The sequence below is a fragment of the Amblyomma maculatum genome, chromosome 1, assembly GCF_055883805.1.
Source record: "Amblyomma maculatum isolate TAMU_Amacu chromosome 1, ASM5588380v1, whole genome shotgun sequence".
NCBI lineage: Eukaryota > Metazoa > Arthropoda > Arachnida > Ixodida > Ixodidae > Amblyomma > Amblyomma maculatum.
Window position 1 is genome coordinate 129,374,325 of NC_139344.1, and position 19,062 is coordinate 129,393,386.

Sequence of the window (19,062 nt, forward strand, 5' to 3'; positions counted from 1 at the left end):
CATTATAACACACCGCATTTCCCGTCTTGTGTGTTGTCTCACTCTCGTAACGTATTTCATTTCGCTGTGTTAATCTACCGGAAAAAAAAAAAAAAAAAAAAAGACCGACGGCTCGAACTTGTGTGAATTAAGGGATCGTTGCATGGCGCACACGCATTCCTACCATGCCACTCTGCTCAGGTTCATTCGACGCTGAGAAGGCTACAAGGAAAAGCAAAAGCATACTGAGTGGATGGAGAAACAAGATGTTCAGTGCCACTATACGCGCAGTGGTTAATGAAGTGACCAGCTTCGCAGAGTCCAAGGGTACTTCTCTTTCGTGCTATATTGACGGTTAAAAACGGGAAGCTTCTTTGACTAAAGGGTTCTGCGTTCGGCCACCTCGCTTCGGGCAAGAATAGCACAGACCGTCACCCAGCCTACAGCTGTTCCTCTTCGGAATGATAGAGGCGCAATTCTAAAGAATTCATGGTAATAAAGGTTGGACAAAAAGAAAAAGAAAGGTGGCCAGCAAAAAAAAGTGATTTTTCACCAGGGTATTAATATGGGCGGCACGATGCGTTTTTACATTGCGAATTTCACACTTGCATTTTTCCATCGCATTGCTCCGCTTCCTCTCTCCCGTATACATGCGCGCGATTATGATAGCTGACATAAACGTGCTCCAGAAAAGGTGAGTGTAAATGGTGCCTGTAGGTTGCGGGATTAACGAGGAGCCCTTTACCACTGCGTCCCTCACAGTCCAGTATGCGGCTTCGGGGCGTTAAACCCCAAAATTCACAATCTACGAATTTTTAAAGACCTTACCAACCTAGCTACTGCAGATGAATAATTAAAAAAGGTGGTGCAATTGCGATAACGGTAGCTTAATTTGCGTGGCGCAATATGTTATTTTTTTGTTTTTCGGTTTATTTTTCGGTTGTGTGTTTGTTTCAAGTTCTGGCACTTACGACCATATTTTTTTTCTCTCTCTTTTTTCCCCTCCCTCTAGACGCAAACGGCCGGGCCACGTCCTCTAATCAGAGTAAGTTCCGTTTTCCCTTCATTGCTGCGTTTTTTAACTCGACCCCCTTAGAAACAGGCATTAATAAAAGTGATGCGAGTACAAGCGTTCTTCTATACGGAAAAGGAAACTCGTTTTTAATGCGAAAAAGCCATTGGAACAAGAAATGAGGCATAATTAACCGTCTAAAACTTCGGCTCATCCGCTTTATGTGTTTCGAATGTCCCAGCTCTTTGTTTCTACTTCCTAGTAAATTTTAGTGTTTTTTTTTTTTTTTTTTTTTTGCACTCTTGCAACTGCGAGGACTGAGTAATTGTTGGTCTTGGTCGGTTTTATTTAGTTCATTTTCATTACGCTTCTTCACACAAGGGGGCTTACTGATTCTTCCTCTTGATTTCGCATTATCAAACGTTGTCATGATGCTGCTTGTGCGTCTTTTGTCTTGAGGGCACGGTCAGACAGAAATAATACACAGAGCTATTTCGAGGGGGAAAAAAAAAGGAAAGAAAAAATTAGGAAGACGCTTCAGCTTCGCTTCAGCTGCCTTTTCATTCAGCGAATGTTTGGCATTCAGGCACTGTTAGAGTTTGGCAAAGTGTAAAACGTCCTTAGTGAGGGAAAGGAGTCTCAGCCTTCGGCTGACACCTACACTGACAATGAAAGCCATGCGATCGGAGTCCTCGTTTAGAATCCCCATCGCAAACTGCATTCCAAAGCAAACGGATGCGATGGGAACGCTGCACAATGAACGATTTCTTCACATTTTTGATACGAATTCATGTGTGCATTTTTTTCCGACACGTTTTTATCAATTCTGGGTTACGCCGCCGCCGTTTCGACCTAACGAGCTGTGTATGCCATCGCGTAAAAATCGTAAAACAAGGAGGGTGTCATATCTACAGCCTTTCAAAACAGTTCATAAGGAGTTTGCTTATTCTACCCGATTTGAACTATACTTCGCGAATTAAGCTCGCTTACAGGATCGCCGAGAAATGGTAGTCAGATAATTCCCTAGTGCTTTACTAATTATGCCGATTTTGATGCCAACATCTTTCAACCGCCGGAATCATAAGCCGAAGCTGTCTGTAGGTTAAGCTTTTACTTAGGTTGACCTTTTTTTCTTTTTTTTTTTTACTTAAAGAAAGGGACAGTTGTTTATTGCTCCAGAAAAACAAGAGACAATAACACGTCGCCGGGACCGAACCCACGACCTCCTTGTGTCACTTGGAGTGGCAAGCCATCTATGCATCTACGCCTTACTAAGCATGTGGAGCTGCACGCCACACATCGTCGTGAGGACATTTACTTACCCTTGACAGTCCTAACTATATAACACCGCATCGGCGGTGACGTAATTGTTAAATCGACAGTCGCTGCGTGAAACGGTAGAAGGCAGGAGCAATTGAGTCTTATTAACGGGGATATTTTTCTCGTTCGCAATGAGTTTAGTCGTGCAAGGACAAGGAGAAAAAGTAGAAGAGGAGGAATGATCACACGCGAGTGAGGGGTGGTTATACAAAAGATTTCCGGCTGCATTAAAATCTCAAACGCGTGAGAGAACGGTCCTTCTAGAATTCACTTCAAAGCTCACAGTAATGAAAGGTAGCGTGGGTCTTCCAGGGAAGTAAGAAGCGCGAAATGGAATCGCTTAAAAATAAAACGAAGAAGAAGCGGATGACAACGAGAACTTGGTGCTAAATAGACTGAAATCCGTAACCTTTCTCTGCACATCTTTTTTTTTTTTTTTTCGTTTTCACGGATTGTTGACGGCACTTGCTACCTTGCAACTGCCGAATTATTAATCACTAAATATTTCAAGCAGTTGTAGAAACGCAAAAACCTCCGATTGTATAATTAGCTTTTGCTAATTAAAAGTAATGCCTACATATTGGCCTTTTGCCTCCTATAATGAAACCGGGCTGTATCACGATTCGTGTTCTTCGTTAGTATGTTCCAAGTTCAACTGGGATAATTTGTAACGCCACAAACAGGAGACTGGTGGCATCACCCGAGCGTGTCTGATTTAGCTTTCAACCGCAAAAATAAAGCGCACTACTACGGTCGCGTAAAAAAAAAAAAAAAAAACAAAAAAAAAAACGATGAAATAGAAGGCGACAATGGCGGTAACCGGTACCCATACGCAGTCATTCAATTAAGCTATGTATCTGCCGATTAAACCTGCGGGTTCAAACTGACTATTGTGGATAGCAGATAGTACATTTCTAAGACTGTACTTCTGTAGAAACCTGATAATGGCAATAGTTAAATCAATGCTAAGAATGCAAATAGTAGCAGTAGTGATATAATTAAAAGTGAACAGAAACGAAAGGAAACTGTTATTCAAGCCACGAAAGTCGCCTAAGCACCCTTATACTGTTGCCGGCGCCGATAAAAGGGACAGAGTGGCGGACAGCGAGATGAAATCAGATACCAATACATTAACGGGGGAGGGGGTTACCGGGAAAGGACAGGCAAAGTTATATATATACTACATTTATAAATTATGAAACGTGAACAGTATGCGCACCGCTCGTGCGCGAGTGTCCAGGCACTATAATCGAAATATATGTATACGTGCTATCGACTACTGAAAGCGTGAACACAAAACGAAATGCGCTATGCGCGCAAGTGTCGGACTGGTAGAGAAGATGGCAAGAAAAGCAACACATGACGGCTTCAACGGATTATATGATACTGATCTGATCATGGGGCTGCACGTTGCAACAACTTCAGGATTCTCGGGGACCTTTTATTGTGTGGGGCAACTGAGGAATATAGTTTCCAAAAGTAACAATTGTTGTGCCGGTGGGGTTATCACACAGTAGCCCACCGTCAACAGGGTTGTGCCAAGGAGTTGGTAACGCAGCGCTCGTCACCCGTTTCGTGAACGAGATCTGTCAGCTCCCTGGGCGGTAGCGATGAATCCGAGTCGGCGTTGGTGAGATGAAGAAAAAGCTTTTACACTATTTACAGGCATTTAAACAACGAGTTCGGCTCTGGGGCAGAAAGCTAACATAGCCATGCGCGACTGTTGTCGCGCAACGACGGCCGGGGAGATTCCGCCGCGTCCGCACTGTCAGGAGGCGAACTGCTCCCGATGGACGCTAGTGACGAACTCTCACTCGGAGTCTCGAACGGAAGCACTTGAGACTCCGTCGCCGAGAACCGTTGACGCTCAAAATGGTCCAATCCGACGGCAGCACTTTCCCAGGGCCAATGGGAGAGCTTGCTGCGCTCTCGCTTCAAATATGCCGCGGGGCGAGAAGGGGTTCACCGTCAGGGCCACGGCGCCGCGCTGTCTCGAAGCTCAGCTCATGTTGAAACACGTCGCTTCTCTTCCTTTGGCAGGGCTCGCCTCCAGTGCACTGCTGCTTTGCAGAGAAGTATTCGTATTTTGTGAAGGAGGCGTTAGCCGAAGAAGTTTGGCGTCTGGCTGAATTTCTGGGCGGCTTTGGCCAGGCACAACACAATGCATTAGTCTTGACATCCAAACTCATGAGCGTATCACATGAATTGTGCGGCTAGATCGTGCAGCCTTGCAAACGCTGGCAACAATGATATTGTGTTAAACACGCACTATAACACATCAGTGGAGGATTTGCGGATAAGCCCCGTAGGGAGTAGAAGAGAGAAGTCCCATTTAGGCGATCAATTTCTCAGACTTCCTTCGTCGAAAAAAAGAACGTTCTTTTTTTTTTAATTTTCACCGAAAATCATTTCGGTGGAGGTTTCAATTCCTTAAAACCACCACTTGTACAACGCCTCATAAAGACAGCCTTTCGCACATCGTGAACTGGATTAGAAACTACAGTTCAGTACCTTTAGATGACGATCGCTGCGTTTTTTTAATGAATGTTTAAGCTCGCTATTTATTGAAGGCATTCCACAACAAAACCGCCGTTAATAAGGCCGGTTGTGTTTTCCACACACTCAAGGCGACTGGCGACGTCATCGTGGCGTCGCTGTGGAGGTTCTAATGGGAGAATTTTAAGCGGTACTGTTGGAATAATCCGTCTCACTGTGCTGTAAATGGTCGTCCATGTGAACGCCAAAGAAGTATCTCTTCATGTAAACTTAAACGCGCTCTTAATTAATCAAATTATTTAGTCGCGGAATACAGCTTCCGCGCGCCGTTCAGCATTAATACAAATTACAGAGTTTTGTTTTTATTTTTTGGAAATAGAGGAGTATTAGACGACAAACAGGCAAGCAGGTAGTTCCGGGGACACGGTAACACAATGCGATTCACTCCTTGCAGTCTCGTCACCATACCCCCTGTACTTTATTAGAGCGTACGTGGCTTGCGGCGGCATAATAAGGTGCCTAATACCACCCGACTGCCAATGCAGAGGCGGTGTCCGCGGGCGAAGCGTGGTGGTGGTGCCGGCTACGCCGCACGCTAGAGGGAGCGTGCTCTCCCCATTCGCCGAGGGAAGTGGGAAAAGGGAGAGCTACCAGCGGGTCCGTTGATTGAGCGCATTTCCATGATAATCGGCCGACTTTAACCGTGCAGGGCGACGTCGCTTCCCCTGATTTATGCCCCCCACTCGGCGACAAAGCGACCTTCCCGGGGTCCCGCGCGGTGCGTTAGTCCGCTGGGAGACGCTGCGCATCTCCGCTGAATAACGGGAGCGGCGCTCCTTGTGCGACCTGCGGGAACGATGTCTTGGCAACCAAAATGACGTCGCTTAGCCCAGAATAAATGAGGGGGGGACAAAGCAAAAGCAGAAAAAAGGATACATTCTCGCTATTACGATAGCGCGGTCATATTCATTTTGCCATTTTTTCCCCGCCTCTAAAGCACCTGAATTAATAAATGGCTAGATGTTCATTGTATTTTACTAGCTAGCGTCCCACATAAACATCCACTTGAACATTTTCCTATTAGCTTCATTTTTATTTTTATTTTTTTTTTGTACCTTCACCAGCTACACTAGAGTTAAAAAACTCCGTTGGGAGTACTGGAGGTTTGTTAACCTGGGGTTGTTGATGTAGCTGAAGAAATAATCACTATTATTTCGCAGCAGTAGGACGGAGTGGCGTGTTCAGATAGTTTAATGCTAACTTTGCTCACTTTCAGACGTAACGTCAAAATGGCGTCTGTATTAATGCTGCTCTTTACGCATATGTTTAAAATTTTTATTATGCGAGCCTTTTTACTTTTGCGGCACGCACTAAACGCTTTGATGCGCATCATTTTTGCAACAATAAATTCGCAACATGCACCATCAGCGTTAACTGGAACGCAAGCAGCAAAAACAGAAACACCTTCGTGAAAGGATTCTGCATACGAAGTTTATTTTCTCTACGAAGGATTTTTAAGTGCCGAGAGACAGCGCCTGTATATCTCCATCCAGCAACTAATACGTTGGCGTTTGTTTATACAATTTCCTTGTTCATGGTTGATTTGATTCCGAAAGCGCTGTTAACTTTGCATATAAAATCATGCTCAAAATGTATGAAATGGATAATACAAAGCTTGCACTGGTCAATAGTTGAAGAAAATATGCGATAAAGAGGACTCACCGCGGGCCCTAGGTGTCCCATTAGCAGCTCTTTTGTAATCATGCCGATAGCAAGAAGAAGCAATGGTAGTGCAGCTGGTTTTGCGGCTAGCCTGGCGTGAGAAAAGAAATAATGCCTGGATACTGTGGTATGGAGACACTGCAGATCGATGCTGTAAATTGAGCACGTATCTAAAAGGGGTCCGCGGAGAAGTCCAATTTCTCTGCCTTCCCTCCCGCAAGTCTATAGATCATCCAGTACGTATAGCGCCAAGCCAAATGGTGACCGGCAATTGCAAAAGCAGGGAGACGGCAAGGTGGTTTGCTCGGAAATGGTCGGTAGATTTATACTATTTATCAGAAAGCTACGTACGAGGAGGCCATGCCACCAATAGATGTTAAAATGCAAATTCTTTAAAAAGCCAAAAGCGAAACCTGTAGTGCGAGAGAGGAAAAGAGCTTGCGGCACACGAACGTTTAGTTTCTCCAACGCGTAATGAAGACGGCCTATGATCGTGAAAATGCATGCGAGCCCCGTAACCTTGGAACTTATTTACCAAAACTCTTCATTCGCAGCCGGCTACGCGCATGCAGCATGCATCGACCTACATGTTTGAATCGGCGGCTCAGCGAATGCTGTTCCGTGAAAACGACGATACCCAAGCAGCATTCAGTGTTGCTGCACCGAGACTGCACGCCTTCTCGGGTTTCATTTCTTTTTTTTTTTTTTCTCCCGGGCCAAGGCTCATTCTTTGTCGGGTGGCTCATTTGCAAGAGAAATGCCAGGCGCCGCTCCACCTGTCAGGCAGCGGTGCGAAAGTGGGCGCTGACTCCGAGGCCGGTTGTGACTGCGACGGCTCACTCATACATTAAGGAGGGGGATCTGAGAATGTACGCACGCACGCACGCACGCATGTGCATGCACCCTCATGGCCGCTGGAAATTAATCGAAGCAGAGCTCCGCTCCCTAACCCGGCTCCTGCAGTCTTCCAGGGCTACGCTCGGTTAAATTCATCCTTACATCGTATAAGGGGTGCCAGCCTTACAATTAATTATTTCTCTCTTTCACGATGCACTTTTTTATTAAGAGCGTTGGTTTCTTTACTGACGTAGCTATGCAGTTAATTCTCCTATTACCGCTTCTGAGAACATATATGATTTAACAGTACCTATACATGTATTGGGCGAGTTGCATATTGTGGAATAGCGCAAAAGAGATAAAGGACCAAGGAAAGAGGTAAGACGACACAGGTGCTGTCTAACAACTGAAGGTTTATTAGAAAATACCGCAACTATATGCGGTGAAAACGCGCGAAACCAAAAACACAACATCATGTCGTCAATTCTCTTTCCTCGGTACTTCGTATCTTTGGCGCGATTCCACAATATGAATAATGCGTAGGTTGGCATCATTCCTTACGGCTTGAAAAATTCAATATTTTTTAAACTAATTTTTGTTCCCTCACGGATGCGGCATGCATACCTGGTTCATGTGTTTTCTTTCTTTCTGAGAGCCATGCCAAAAAGAACGATCCAAGGGAAGTTAGGAAAGGAATAGATGGGATGCAATGGATGAATTTAATACGGCGCTGACGGGCATTAACTTATATAGCAACTATATATAAGGTAAATGTAGGGAAGGTGATTCAGGCACTGAACCTACATTTCTGTCTGCCACGAAGTGACGAAGGGAAGCTGAAATTAAAGAAACATCCAACAAAGTTGGTAATTTCGGCTTAGAATACCAGATTATTTATCAGTTCCCGTTTCTTGGCCGTAGACGCATCAACCGGCTGAGGTATCTAAAGTTCCCGAGTCACTTAGAGCGCATTCGTTCTTGATGCTCTATATCATCATTTCATTGGGGGTTGAAGTATATTTCTGTGCGTAATGCTCAGATAACGTGTAACTTTGCTGGTAGAAGTCAAGCTCTCAAACGCAGAAGATTTTGAAATAATCATAATACTACAGCTTACTCCGTTCCGACCAGCTGTTTCAGACTTGCTATTGCCCTTCGTTTCCGTAAAAGCGTTGAAATAATGTGAATTCTTTACATGGATGTGTAGAGAAACAAGTTCGAAGCTCATCTTTGGAACTTAAAAGCCTTCGAAAGTAATGGACGGTGACAGCAAAGGGCAATGCTATTCTCCCATTGGCATACATCGATTGTTATATCTGTCCTGCTATATAAACAGTAACTTCCCTTTCGTAAGATTTAATCTAACGCCTGCAAAGTAAAAAAAAAAAAGAAAGTAGCGTCATAAGGAAGGAAGAGAAAAAAAATACCGTCGCGATGGGCCAGCGCATCGAAATTGACGGGCCTGCATGGCTTTACGCACTGGTGAGCAAAAACACAACGCGTATTTGCTCGGCTTTTTCGCCCACTTGCAGTTGCATCTGTATCCCGGGGGACTGTCCAAAGACACAGCCCCTTCGTTCCGGGATGGGCAAACGCGGTCCGTATCGCGTCGACCGGGTCCCGCGCGCTCTGGCTGCCGACGTGCGCGTGCCGCTCTGTGCCGCCGAGGGTTCATCTTGCGGAACGCGCAGAACCTGGTCCGTCTATCGGAAACCCCTGGGCCTCGTCGTTCCGCAGTCGCGCACCCGCGGCGGCTAGCCGGCGGCGCGTGAAGAGAGCAAGCGGGCCTTCGATTGGCGTCCAAGGTGCGTGTCGGGCCCCGCGCGATCGGCGGCGCCCCGCTGCCAACGTGACGGTGCGTGACCCGCGGCCCAAGGTGCTAGAGACAGCCAGCGGTGCAGTGAGCCGACGAGGCTACGCAAAGGTAGTCTTCCAGAGCCTGACTCCGAACGCGCGGCTGCCCGTGATGGCCCCCGCTGCAGCCTCGGTGCGCTGGCGCTAGCAGTCTGCGCGGCAGTCGGTCGCCGACCAGCGAAGACACCGCGTCGGTCCGGTCCTGCTCGAGGAAAGGCGACATGTCGGCTGAGACCGGGAAAAAAAGCGGGCCCGCGCTTCGCCCAGTTCCTCGGCACTCTTTCCTCCAACAGCGGCCTCCCTCCTGGACCGAAGCCATCGCCGAGCGGCGGACGGTTGTTGGCATGGCGACGGGAGCAGCACGCTCGCTTCAGCACGAAGTCGTCGACCGTCGAGATGTCCACCTTGAGTGGGGAGGATGTTCCGTGGCGCCTATCGAAAAGACCAAGATGATCTTTAGAGCCAGCGACAGCCCAAGATTCAGCCGAAGAAAACCTCTGATACAGAAGCCATTCCTGCGAAATCTGAGGCTGTGGCCCGCGTGCCGTTGCACATCCCGAGCTTTTGAAGATTAACATGCTTCAAAGCCATGCGTGCTTTCTCCGATGGTGCGTGCAACTGACTCTATTTTGAAGGTATGAATGGTTGACTCCTCGCCAAAATACTCAGCGTTTAGCCTTTTCCTCAATGGCCTAGCCTGCCGATGGTGTCACCAAACATTCAGAAGCATTGTGGGCAACACCAAGACAAAACCTAAAGGAAAATGCGTTTTCACAGTGTAACTTTCTGGAACAACCTGCCAACATGTGTGTTCGACCGCCTGGCACTGAAAAACAGAGAAGGAGCGCTTGAACCCTGGTCAATCCTGAGTACGTTCTTAATGTACGTCCGTCTGCCGGTGCGAACATTATCCTGAAGACCGTCAAGTACACGTCCGTGATGCGTTGTATTACGACAAAGCTTGGCGCACAAACGATGGAGTGATTGGAATTTATATGGTCGAGTGCTTCGGACATGACGTCTATACTGGAAAGCTTTGGATACTATTTTTCATGGTGAGGTGCACGCTTTTGCCACGAAGCCCTTACAGAGCAACGCGAATACGAATTTTCTTTTGCATCTTACCTGCAAAAGAAAATTCCTATGTGCTGATTTCTTAACGTTTGCAGTTTCTTAAAGTTATGTTACATAGCACAGATCGCGTCACACCTCGGCGAGTGGTGTGCAAACGTTACAAGTATAGTGCCAAACCCCTTCCTATGTGAGAATATGTCTATCGCGCTTAAAATTATCTGATAAGAAGCAAGCTAAACTATATGATTTTCAGTTACCTTTGGCAAATTGTCAGTACTGTATGGACTGCCACACTAAAGTGCAGTATGAAGAGTCATACAGCATATCGCGCGGGCTTCACGCATTTTCTTAATGTAAGAAAACGTCGCTCCTCTGGCGTAACGGGTATCGGGTGACCCGGAGGCGTCGAATGCGCCTGAGCATCGCCGGAGGTTGAGGGGAAGCCGCCCCAGTGCAGTAACCCGCAGGCCACCCAGCCGAGGCCTCCGCCGTCTTCTTCCCGGCGACAGAAAAAGAGAGGAACCGAGGATAGCGGCAAAGGAGGGAGCGGGGTGCGAAAGAGCGCGGTGCCTTCAAACCGTCGTCCGCGACGTGCGCAAGAACAGAAGTGCGCTTGAGACGGCCCCGGGAGAGCGCGCGCTGACGCGGCTTGCACAAGCAGCGGCCAGCGCGCGAGCAGTGCGGGAATCAAAAACAGCGTCGCGCGATGGTCATAAATCAAGCGGCCGCCGCAGCAGCCGGAGCGCGGCCGCTGCTCGGCACGGAAAGATGGACGCCGCTCGGCAGCGGGGCAACCGGGCGCGGCAGCCACTGCCGCCTAAATATACGCGGCGACCACGGGAGACGCCAAAAGGTGCTGCCGCCGCCCGAACGCTGCTGGCCTGCTCAGGGCGGTTCTTTATCGGGCTCAATTTCGGGGCGGCCGACGGCTGTTCAGATTCATCACGCATGTTCCGCTGGCAGCGCTGGCGGCTCAATTTGTCGCCTGCTCGGTCGCTGGTGGCAGGCGCTGGCTGCTCGCCCCGCGCTGATGCCGCGCCCAGACGCAGAGGAGCGTCCTAAACGTCGCCCGCGCTGTCTCCTCCGGGGAGGCCTCGTACTTATCGCACTTATCGCATCGATGCGGCGCCAAATTCAGACTCGGGTGCGGACATCAAAGCGCGCGCGACGTCCCCGGCTGCGGAACCAGGCTGACACTTCGGAAAAGGGCGCTCCTGTCTCCATAGAAATCACTCGCGCTTTACTGAGAATCTTTGTGCATGTTTTGTGCAGACGAGTCCGTGGGCACGGTAAGGGGTGAGTGGGCTTGAAGTACGAGCGCGGTCGTCGCTGTGACATCTTGTCGCGTGAGGTGTGCGATACTCCAAATGTTCAATACTGGCACGAGAGCGCAGCAATGATTCAACCTGACAGTCCTCAGGTTTCTTTTCAACCCGCGTGGTCGTGGGGAACCTGAGTCATTTACTCTTGCAATGAAAAGTCCCGCACGCTTTTTTGTTTGTGCAATTGAATGCCTGTCCGTGGCTACGCAACGCTGTCGTTGTGTGTCAAGAACAGAACTATTTTTGCAACCCAAGTAGACGGCTCTACACGTGTGGCTTAAGCAATTAGGTCTCTTAATTTGCATTGTAATGTATAGCGAGAACAGTTTATTGCAACAACGGCGCCTTTTTACGAGAAAATAAAGTCGAGAGCCGCTTTCCCTCGAAAGCATCGAACAGTTCTTGTATTGAGGTTCTCTGCGAAGATTTCAGGCGCTATTTTTCCCTCTCAAGGCATAAAACGCATGACTTGAGCGAAATTTGTCAGTACAAATGATGGACAGCCTGAACCCGCTCTAATATTTATTGAAGCATAAGCTTAGTAATCCCAGAGTAGAACCTAATTTTTATGTTAATGTGATAACCCAGCTCTGTCTCTCAATGAAAGGTTATTTAGCGAGCACATTTGCTCTAAGCTGCAGACTCCTGCACGCTGTATATTGTGGGTCGCGTAAAGCGAAGCTGGTCTCATAGCAGAAATTTCAGTACTCAGCTTATGAAACTTGTACACTTTATTATTCGTCGTAGGGAAGTATATATGCACGCTTTTGAGACGGTGAAAAACATGTGAGGAGGGCATGTTCCAGTGCACCTTTTGCGTGGGTCCCTTCCTTGATTCAAAAGTCTTATGGTTTATGGTTAGGTTTATGGGGTATAACGTCCCAAAGCGACTCAGGCTATGAGAGACGCCGTAGTGGAGGACTCCGAAAATTCCGACCACCTGGTTTCTTTAGCGTGCATTTGCATCGCACAGCACACGGACGCCTAGCTTTTCGACTCCATTGAAAAGCGGTCGCCGAGGCTGGGATTCCTTAGAGCCAGCAGTCGAGCGCCCTATAACCACTGTGCCGCCCCGGCGGGGCAGATGTCGACGTATAATAACGGCATGGATTACACGGCACTGAATACAAGAGATGTCTGGTTCTGGTATTATCGCGTTGCATTGGGTGCACATATACGACACGTTTACACAGGTAGAAATGTCAGTCCCTTTCTATAACAGGGTTTAGCTATGGGTCGCCATCCTTTTTTTCCTTTTCTAAACTAATCAACCAGACAATTGATAAGTACTTGCCCCCATTGATGGTTCTAAATTGGAAATTGCACACATGTAAAACGACATTAAGATCCCTCTTCCCAAAAAGCTGTTTTCTTCCCGAGTTTGAATGAAGCATCCCACATTCAAACTATCGTCCAAACAATATTCAAGAGCTGGGAGTGGATAGAGGCGCGCGTGCTTTGGCCTAAATTTGCCGCGGGAAGGCTCTCTTTTGGGTGCTTGTTTCACACGAAGTGGCAAAAAGAACACGCATAGACCGCTTGGCGGCGGCGTTTATAAGCCGAGTTCACACAGCCGTTAATACGCGTATAAGAACGCTTCGCGCGGCGACTAACCGCGCTAACTATACGATGCCATGGACAAGGAACCGACCGTGACCCACGTAAGAGCTCTCACGCGCGAAATACTTGGTCGATTAGGGCCCCTGATGAAATGGGGCCAGTTGCACGCGTTCCAATCCACACACATTTCGTTTTCGATAACGGGGGGATTCAAGCGAGCCCACAGAAATCCCCCCCCCCCCCCCCATTTTAAGTACCTGCAAATAATTTTCTGGTTTATATAGGATATGTGTAAAAAAATAATAATAATAAACCAAGCACGGAGAAGACGCAGTTCACATAACCATAATATTGCCTTACCGTCATGTCGCGCGCTGAAGGAAGTTGAAATGTGTATGTATATACATTTTACTGTGTATTTATTGCGCCAAACACACAGAAAACACTGTGTGCTTGACCGCTGCACGATTTCCGGAGCAAAAATTACCGCCTACGTGTTCTGGTTTGGATTATCATCCCGAGGTTATCATCGCGCAGAAATTCGGCCATGTGAACTGATTTGTGATCAATTCGTTCAGGGGAAAACCTGTTCTGAAGTTAATGCTTAGCTCGTGTTTACGCTGAGCATCTCTTGGAGTGTCGCAAGGCAGCTACAAGTTTCGACCCGAGTCGGCACCTTATATGATCGCTTGCGCAACCCCTCGACGTAGTTAGTGGACCGTATACAAGCGTGTCCTCTCCTTGGAGGCACCCTTGGCGGGCTTCTCCTCGGGGTCGCCACGGGAGTCGCGACTGCGTTGAAATGTGTCGCGGCGTCTGCGCTGCCGGCGCGAGATTTGCGCGGGCCTTGTGAAAGAGTGAAGGATCGCCGTTTAATTACCGCGCGCACGCAGCTCGTCCATCAAGGCTCGCCTACACACCGGGCGAACGTAAAAGCAGCAAGATGGTTTGCTTTTCGCCTCGCATCACCCGCGTGAACAAAGGGGCTCGCTCCTCTGGCGGGCCTGTCGCTGCAATTTTAGCCATGGAGCGGCCTCGTGCGTGTTCCGAGAACGGGGTTAACAACCACCAGCCGGCGGTGCTCGCGTCGCTTGCTCGAGCACCGCCTCGGCCATTCTGACCGCGTGCCTGCGCGAACAACACGCGAATAAACAAAGGAGGGGAGAAAGGAGGGAAAGCAACTACGTACACATGTTCATTTAAGGGGAATGACGCTTTCGGCACACCAAGTGTCGGAGATGCGACTTGTTTCGAACTCGCTTTGGTCGACCTGCATCATTTGTATCTTTTAATATTTTTGACACACACACACACACACACACACACACACACACACACACACACACACACACACACACACACACACACACACACACACACACACACACAACACACACACACACACACACACACACACACACACACACACACACACACACACACACACACACACACACACACACACACACACACACACACACACACACACACACACACACACACACACACACACACACACACACACACACACACACACACACACACACACACACACACACACACACACACACACACACACACATATATATATATATATATATATATATATATATATATATATATATATATATATATATATATATATAATATATGTGAAGGAAAGAAGCCAACAGTCGGCGAAGCCAAGGAAAGCGTTGGGGATGGTACTTTATATATATATATATATATATATATATATATATATATATATATATATATATATATATATATATATATATATATATATATATATATGCACTTTGTTTACTCAGAGCGCAATAGCCAGAAGTGCATAGCCTGAGTTGCTTTGGGACCCTAAACCCACCAAGCCAGACCGATCGAACCAAAGCTATTTATTGTAATTTGATCCGGAGATTTTTTTCTAGAACGGGGGCAACAGAGAAGAAATAAGTGTTAAACACTACAGGTTAGGATGCGTCCTCAGCGTTCTTTACAGCGTATACTGCCATGGTGAGTTTTGAGGGGCCTCGTATATGAGCTTGCGTAGCACAAAATGCTTTTGAAATACATTAAGCTGAAGCGCAGCGAAGGAAGCCCGACCACTTTTTTTTTATCCGTAGTGATGAAGTACCGTTTAGCTAGCCAGCACTCAGCCTTCCTGTCAACTTACCTGCCACCCAGAAAGTGTCGCTGCCGTTCTGCTTGTTTCGCGTACAAGATATAACGCGTCACGTTACGCTATACTTTATACGGCGATGAATACGTCAAACGCTATTTTCGAGTCGATGTTTACAAACGCCCTTTGAAACTTCAAACTCGGCTTCTTTACAAGTGCTTTTAACATGACCTTACTGGCAGCGTAAACTGTCGGCAAAGTGTGAGAAAGCATGCGAGGGCTCATGAATGCTCTCGCCGTCCACTCGGATATAAAGAAAGATACTTCTCGCTGCTTCATCGTGCAGCGCCAAGCAAACGTGTAAGACTTTGCGCATCGATTATCGGCGCCCTTTGATGTATATAGAGCACATCCGGACCATGAAAAGGAAATAACAAGAAGAATAAGATTGGGATATAGAGCGCATTTGGCAAGCACTCGCAGATTATGACTAGCAGCTTACCGGTATCGCTCAAGAGGAAAGTATACAACAGTTGCATCTTGCCTGTACTCACCTATGGGGCTGAAACGTGGAGGCTAACCAAGAGAGTTCTACTTAGGTTGAGGACAACCCAGAGGGCTATGGAACGAAAAATGGTAGGGGTAACATTAAGAGATAGAAAGCGTGCAGAGTGGGTCAGAGAAATAACTCAAGTTACCGACATTCTAGTGGAAATTAAGAAGAAGAAATGGACATGGGCAGGACATGTAGTGCGAAGAGAGGATAACCGATGGTCGCTTAGGGTAACAAACTAGATTCCAAGGGAAGGAAAGCGTAGCAGTGGGCGGCAGAAAGTTAGGTGGGTGGATGAGGTAAAGAAGTTCGCAGGGGTCAAGTGGATGCAGCTAGCGCAGAACCGAGTTAATTGGAGAAATATGGGAGAGGCCTTCGCCCTGCAGTGGGTATAGCCAGGCTGATGATGATGATGATGATGAGTACGTCGTTACTGCCATACAGCTTTCGTAGTAGTTGCCGTCGTGCACACATACTTCCAGGCATTCGTCACGCACGCGCGCCGTTCGTGGCAGGATTCGTATCGAATAGCAATAGAGCTTTAGCATAGCGTTCTTGTTTGTGGTAGCTGTATGCGGTTGAGCTGTGATAAAGCTCTCTAATAGAATGACAGCAATCAGCTAAAACTTCCTGAGTCAGCTATCGGCGGGAGTAGCAAAGGGGCAGTTATAATGCGGTACTACAAAGTACAGACTTTCGTTGAGAGGAAAGTTGCTGGATGTTGGAAGATGCAGCGAAGTCTCGAGAACACTCTTACTCGTCCCATTAACCAGTAGTTTGGAAATTCAGCAGCGGACATCAGCTGGGCCGAAATTCATATGATGCCGTCGTATGTGTAATAATACGCTCACACTTTCGTCCCACAGCTATCCAGCAACTTCATTCCTCATGACGATACAGATAGATACTTATTTCGCAGTCTGAAGCAGCTGATACCCGGGATTATTTCTAAAAAAAAAAAAAAAAAAAAAATCTAATGGCTTTACCTTACCCACAGAGTGCGTGTTACAAAGTCGACACTGCAGCCTTGACGACAAACTATTTTTCCTGTTTGTGAACTTGTCGGCCATGCGAGCATATGCACGAATGGCATGTGTTTTCGCGTGCCGCAGCGTACGGACTGTAAACGCGCAAATTTTATTTTTATTTCTCGCTCTTTTTGGCACGCGGGCAGGTGTACTAATGGAGGCTTGTTCGCAGGTTATATGGACCACCCCCGAAACTCCATCAACGTTCACGCCGATTCCATGCAGGGCGATGACACTGGTGAGATACCAGTGAAACACTGGGTTTTGCTATCCAAACAAACAATGCGCATGCGTGAACGGGGTGTTGGGTTCGGGCTTTGCATACTAACCTGCGGACAGTCCATCACCAATCTGTCCTCTTCTCCATCTATACATTCGGCTGTTTACTGCTCAAACTTGCTGCTATTTTCCTCTCCACTGGTTTCCTTGCTACAGCGCACCTCAAACTTCTCCCAGTGTGGCACGAAAGATGGCGCGTATAGTTAGTTATCTTTACACTGCGCACTTTTAATGCACCCATGCACCCAAGAGATTTCCTGCCGCGGATGGCGTCTTCGCAATTTCATTTCACTGGTTAAGCTTGTATAAAAATAGAGCATTGAAAATATTCATGTCATCCCAGATGGCTTCGTGTTTCTCTGCTAGCTATGTCAACTGTTGCAGGCAGAAAAAAAAATAATAACGTGTCAGATATTGTATTGGTGGAGGCTGGTGCGTAATGAAGTTAATATCATTTCGTAGATTTTCCATCAGTACTCAACAAGTACAAAGGAGCACTTTATCCGCATTAGAACAGATAAAGGAGCTTTTCACAGTTATAGTTCGACGGCGCGTAACGATAACGGCTCGCGCGGCACACTGTCGGCAGCGCAGCTGCGGAACGCTCATAAAACCGAACGTGGAGAGTTTAGTGGCCAACACCGTGCTGCCCGCGAACGAACGGAAGCGTGCGACGACAGTTCCCACGGTGAACGTTAACGCTGATTTACAGCCTCTAGAAGCAGGAACAATCTACGGCTTTACGGCGTGTAAACGGCGTTGCTGGATATGAAAGTTGATGCGCCCATAGCACATAAGCACGGGAGGTGGTACTCTCCGTGCCTGGCTGACTCCGATTGTAAATCTGGCCCGCATGCATGACTGTAAATCGACTCCTTTGGGTCTCAAAAACACACCAACCGCCGCCGCATGCGAGAAACCTTAAATTCGTTTATTGCTGAAAACTTTTGGCCACTATCGAAAAAGCCTCCTGCGAAGTCTTTCATTATCTCTGGAAGCAGCACCATTCAGGCCATTAATGGTTATCTTTCGAAACTTTCGCGAAGGCCGTGAACGGGCTCAACTGCACTCGCTTTTATTTACCGCTTGCATTCGTTTGCGGAGCACGGGAAGAGAACGATCAGGTTTTGCGAGCCGTAATAAAGCGTTTTATATACAAGTTTATCACTGGCAGGTTTTTTTTTTTTTCTTCCCTCAACTTCCCGATATTCCTGCGAGATTCAGATGCTGCCTGTATCAATGGACCTGCTGCAACAAAAACACCATCGTCGAGCCTTGACTTGTATCTTTCAGTTTTCTAGACAGCGGTGTGCCGTTTTATCTGCACGATCCCCCAGCGAACTTTGTGACGGGCAAGGCTCGAGCCTATATAGCACGAAGTCAGCTAAGCGCAAGCTGCGAGGCTCGTTAATGGCGTACGCTTGAGCAACCAGCGCTGTGAGCCAGTGAGGAAAGACAGAAGCCCCAGAGTGATCTGTTCCGACAGACGTTTTCTTATCTGCGACTCATTTCCGCCCGCGTGAAATAGAACGCGAGCGCATTCGTACTTGCACATACACTTGCCCACTGTCCTCAAGCTCTCGCCCATAGGAAGAGCTGAATGAGCGCGTGCATATCTCCTAAGTGGGTCCGCCGAGCAGGCCCTCCGAACGTTTCCTTTCGGCCTCTGCGCGTGACACCTATACATAAGCAGTATGCAGACTACGACAACGAACAACGAAAGTGCAGCAGCCGCGCTCTATGGGATAAGGACCCGCAGTATTCCTCCTTGGTGAAAGAGTGCAACTCAACCTGATGCGACTCTACCTGGCCGATATCATCTCGGAGCTGCGCGCCCGTGTGGCCGCGCCAGGCTGGCGTTCGGTGAGAGACAAGCAGAGGTTCAACCTGCAAAGCATTCTTTTTGAAAT

At 47.7% G+C, this 19,062-nt stretch overlaps 1 protein-coding gene across 1 annotated transcript in view; it reads left to right on the forward strand.

The window, feature by feature from the left end:
- The window catches only part of LOC146203905 (uncharacterized), a 149,162-nt gene that overhangs the window by 46,016 nt on the left and 84,084 nt on the right, over window positions 1-19,062 (forward strand). The window contains exons 2-3 of the mRNA XM_084603629.1: window positions 992-1,024; window positions 17,046-17,111. Of these exons, the coding sequence (XP_084459755.1) occupies window positions 992-1,024; window positions 17,046-17,111 (99 nt within the window). The remainder of the gene's footprint in view (window positions 1-991; window positions 1,025-17,045; window positions 17,112-19,062) is intronic.